We start from the raw sequence: 5,000 nt of genomic DNA, 5'->3' as shown, positions 1-5,000 counted from the left end.
TGTTTTGTTTGGTGTTTTTTTATTTTTTGATTGTTTGTTTTGTTTTGTATTTGTTTTGGTTTTTTTTTAATTTTTGTTTTTGTTGTTATTTTTTTTTTTTTTTTGCGGGGGGGGGGGGGGGGGGTTGGTCATGTTTTACGTTTTTTCTTTTTTTTTTTTCAATTTTGTTTTTGGTTTTAATGGATTTATTTTCAGATACTATCAACAATATTGAGGGGAAAATAGCAAACCTTCTTTTTCGTCCAAATCTTCAACAGACGATTGCAGACACAGCTCGGGACAGAAAGACACCCCTTTGATCTTCCCTTTCTTTTTATCCTTCTTTTCCTGTTTATCCTTCTTTTTGTTTTCTTTCTCTCCATGCTTCTGGTTTTTGGCATTACTTTTCTCTGTGGCTTTGTTCTCCCTCTCCTCCCTTGCGATGAATTGTAAGTAATTCTCTACCTAAAGTCAGAAAGAAACAAGGCACTTGACTCTCTCCTTACCAGACACTTTCAGGCTTTTCCCCAAAATTCACACCCAAGTACCACCCCAAAAAAATACTTTTTTTTTATCACTCAGACATAATAGCAATAAAGTTCTTGCCATAGATAACTTCTTTAGCAAAACATGCTCTACAACACACTGATCATTTTCTTTATATGTTATGATGTACAAGAGACATTTGAATAAGAAATATTTTGGTTGTATCGTAACGAATGTGACGATTTTCCTATAGTTGGTAAGGAGAGGGGTAAACAAGTTATTTTTATCGTACCCAATAACACAACAAGATATGAAGTGAGTAGAAAAGTGCCAGAAGACAATAGAGAATAAAAAAAATTTTCGCGGCGGTGGTGGGGTCTGAACCTGCGACCTTACTGGTACGACAACTCCGCCTGGCAGGTGAGAGCGTGGCTCTACCGTGTGAGCTATCCACGAACACAAAAATATTCGTTTCAAACCCAAAGTCATTTCTAGATCCCTCTCTCACCCACTTCTTGAGATCGCCGATTCGTTCACCACCATCGCGAAGTAATTTTGACCAGCAGTTAAGCTTAATAGCCAATATTCTCATCACAAACATATAACATAGAAACGATTGAGACATTGAGTATGCTCCGGTGTATGGGGTGAATTTTTAATTCAGAAAAGTGAGTGGAGCAGGCACTTATGTTGGTAACAACAAGATATGAAGTGAGTAGAAAAGTGCCAGAAGACAATAGAGAATAAAAAATTTTTTCGCGGCGGTGGTGGGGTCTGAACCTGCGACCTTACTGGTACGACAACTCCGCCTGACAGGTGAGAGCGTGGCTCTACCGTGTGAGCTATCCACGAACACAAAAATATTCGTTTCAAACCCAAAGTCATTTCTAGATCCCTCTCTCACCCACTTCTTGAGATCGCCGATTCGTTCACCACCATCGCGAAGTAATTTTGACCAGCAGTTAAGCTTAATAGCCAATATTCTCATCACAAACAAAAAATTTTTTATTCTCTATTGTCTTCTGGCACTTTTCTACTCACTTCATATCTTGTTGTTACCAACATAAGTGCCTGCTCCACTCACTTTTCTGAATTAAAAATTCACCCCATACACCGGAGCATACTCAATGTCTCAATCGTTTCTATGTTATATGTTTGTGATGAGAATATTGGCTATTAAGCTTAACTGCTGGTCAAAATTACTTCGCGATGGTGGTGAACGAATCGGCGATCTCAAGAAGTGGGTGAGAGAGGGATCTAGAAATGACTTTGGGTTTGAAACGAATATTTTTGTGTTCGTGGATAGCTCACACGGTAGAGCCACGCTCTCACCTGCCAGGCGGAGTTGTCGTACCAGTAAGGTCGCAGGTTCAGACCCCACCACCGCCGCGAAAAAAAATGTTATTCTCTATTGTCTTCTGGCACTTTTCTACTCACTTCATATCTTGTTGTTACCAACATAAGTGCCAATAACACAACGAGCTTACGAGTATGTGTTATTGCACGATGAAAATATAACGAGTTTAATAAATACAATTAAATGAGAAAATACGTTTATTCCACCCCTCTAAGATATTTAGTAACCAAATGGCATGGTATTAGTACTTCTATTCACCAAAATTGGTTTCTTTCTCCTTCTGCTTGAATGTCAATTTGACCCAAAACTAAAAACGTGGGATTTGTATTCATGCGCACCAAAGGAGTACTTATAATTACCAATCAGCTGTCTTTTACACCTTATTTCACACCAATAAAATGTGCGCAAATATTCTGCAATCGTTGAATATATTTTTTTTATTCAACGCGTTCAAAGCATTATTCAACGATGACGTATTTACTAGAGATATGATATGGTTTTCCAATGAGAGGGGTGGAATAAATGGACGTATTTAAGGACAAGTGGGCGATCCCAGATTTTCCTTTTTTTAAAAATAATACGCTTCAACAGTCGTAACGTCACTTCCCTCGTAATGACGCATGGTAACTTAGTATAAAATAATACGCTTCAACAGTCGTAACGTCACTTCCCTCGTAATGACGCATGGTAACTTAGTAACTGGCTCTAAGCTATCGTAACAATGGCGGACGCCCTTATGAAATATTTCTCCGACGAGCATAAAAATGTATCCAAAGGGGAAAAAAAACAAAAACTTTATAAATCTGATCATGTTTTGACTAATACACATTCTGATCACAAGGCATATGAAAAGTTCTTGCCAGCATGAAGAATAGAAAGTACCGATTTTCTTTGTTCTGAACCACGATGGCCGCCGTTGCTGGGCGACGTGACATCAATCAGACTATTGAATTCAATTACATAGGGGCCAAAAGTGGGCGTTGCCCAACCCCCCTGAAAGGGTTTCGACCAGCAATTGGATTCAGTAGTCTGATGTCACGTCGCCCAGCAACGGCAGCCATCTTGGTTCTAAACAAAGAAAATTGGTACTTTTTATTCTTCAGGCTGGCTAGAACTTTTCATATGTCTTGTGATCAGAATGTGTAAAAGTCAAAACATGATCTGATTTATATTTTTCCCCCTCTGGATACGCTTTTATGCTCGTCGGAGAAATACTTCATAAGGGCGTCCGCCATTGTTCCGATAGTTTAGAGCCAGTTATTAAGTTACCATGCGTCATTTCGAGGGTAGCGACGTTACGACTATTGAGGCATATTTAATAGGGGTCAAAAGTGGGCGTTGCCCAACCCCCTGAATATGTTTCGACTATCAATGTCGTTAGGTAGGTACCTGTTGTTGCCGGATCTGTCTGCAGATTTTGTATTTCTCGGATTGGGATATCGTTGACGTAGAGCCGTCACCACCAAGGCTGATGTTCATCTTGGGGAAGATTGGGCTTGTGTCCTGTGGGAAGATAAAGATGATGATGGTGATGATGATGATGATGATGATGATAATGGATGATGATGATGATGATGATAATGGATGATGATGATGGATGATGATGATGATGATGATGATGATGATGATGATGATGGTGATGATGATGTATGATGATGATGATGATGATGATGATGATGATGATGATGATGGTGGTGGATGATGATAATGATGATGATGATGATGATGATGGTGAGGAGGAGGAGGAGGATGATGATAATGATGATAATGATGACGATGATGACGATGATGATGATGACGATGATGATGATGATGATGATGATGATGATTATGATGGTGATGATGATGATGAGGAGGAGGAGGAGGAGGAGGAGGAGGAGGAGCATTATGTTATGTTATGTTGTACGGCTATGTGGTCTAGTGGTATGACACTCGCTTTCGGATCGGAAGGTCCTGGGTTCGAGCCTCGCGCTCGGCGCATAGTTGAGTCCTTGGTAAAGGCTTTTTACTCACATTCTCTCACCGTACTCGGGTGTAAAATGAGTACCTGGCCGTGAAAAGCGTTGTCTTTGTCCAAAAAATTGTAATATCGCCTAACAGGCGTCATGTCCTGTCCTATATGTTAAATGTTGCTGTTGACCAGGGACCCCTTGTAAAGCGCTTTGAGCACATTAGTGGATATTGCGCTGTATAAAGCTCAATTTTAAATTTTAACAATAGTGGTGATAATAAAAATGGCAACGATGATGATGATGATGATGATGATGATGATGATGATGATGATGATGATAATAATAATAATGATAATAGTAATAATAATAATAATAATAATAATAATAATAATAATAATAATAATAATAATAATAACAACGACGACGACGACAACGATGATGATGATGATAACGTTTCTTTTGTATCGAGTGCTGCCATCCTTAACACTATAATTTCCCAATGTTTTACGAAGCCATTCACGTTCCATAGAGGTCTAGTCTATCATTATTCTTCACAAACACAATCTTTACTAAGATATTATTCTATAGAAACACGATAATTGTATTAACAAAAGGTATTGTTGATGACACAGCCTAGCCGTGTCTATGTAGGAGATTTGGCATAAGGATGACATTCAGTGGTAGGTAGATGAATGGTCTGGGTTGCTTGATGTTTCTACTCTAGTTTATAATAAATTGTAATATTGGCAAAACTACTTCATGCCCCAAGAAAGAGAACTTAACCCTCCCCGCCTTATCACCTATAGGGAATGAGATTAACGGAAGAGTAGCGTCCCTTGATAGGACGTCACCCATAGTCTGTGACGTCACCGGCGGAAAAGTTATTAGAGAGAACGGCATGTTGGTTGTGCGCATGCGTCTCTCGTCCTCGCTTCCGGTGAAAGCGGCTTGAGACACTTCAAAACCAAATTGAAGTTCTCTCTGTAAAGTGACGTCCAATCAAGGGAGGCTACTCTTCCGCTAATCTCATTCCCTATAAGAAAATCGTCACATTTGTTACGATGAGCGGCCACGGTTCAATAAAATACCACTCCAGCGTACTCTTGATCAGGTCCTTTTTGTTTTGTTTTGTTTTGTTTTTTGTTTTTTGTTTTTTGGCCAGAAAACGTTAACTTCGAATATCAATGAATTACCTCACTCAATCCTAGAGATTTATGCTACTCTTT

General features: G+C 39.2%; 1 protein-coding gene across 2 annotated transcripts in view; it reads right to left on the bottom strand.

Annotated features, from left to right (window-relative positions):
- LOC144955831 (uncharacterized) overlaps nt 1-5,000 on the bottom strand; it is a 40,637-nt gene that overhangs the window by 6,123 nt on the left and 29,514 nt on the right. For both annotated transcript variants that reach the window (XM_078886028.1, XM_078886029.1), the window contains exons 3-4: nt 3,212-3,325; nt 231-444 (exon numbers count right to left, since the gene is read on the bottom strand). In XM_078886028.1, coding sequence (XP_078742154.1) covers nt 231-444; nt 3,212-3,301 — 304 coding nt within the window. In that variant the 5' untranslated portion in view covers nt 3,302-3,325. The remainder of the gene's footprint in view (nt 1-230; nt 445-3,211; nt 3,326-5,000) is intronic.

This window comes from Berghia stephanieae, chromosome 10 (assembly GCF_034508935.2).
Source record: "Berghia stephanieae isolate SIO BIC M18660-M18661 chromosome 10, UCSD_Bste_1.3, whole genome shotgun sequence".
Lineage (NCBI taxonomy): Eukaryota > Metazoa > Mollusca > Gastropoda > Nudibranchia > Aeolidiidae > Berghia > Berghia stephanieae.
Note: the sequence above shows the minus strand (reverse complement) of the source record. Positions and strands in the feature narration are given on the sequence as shown.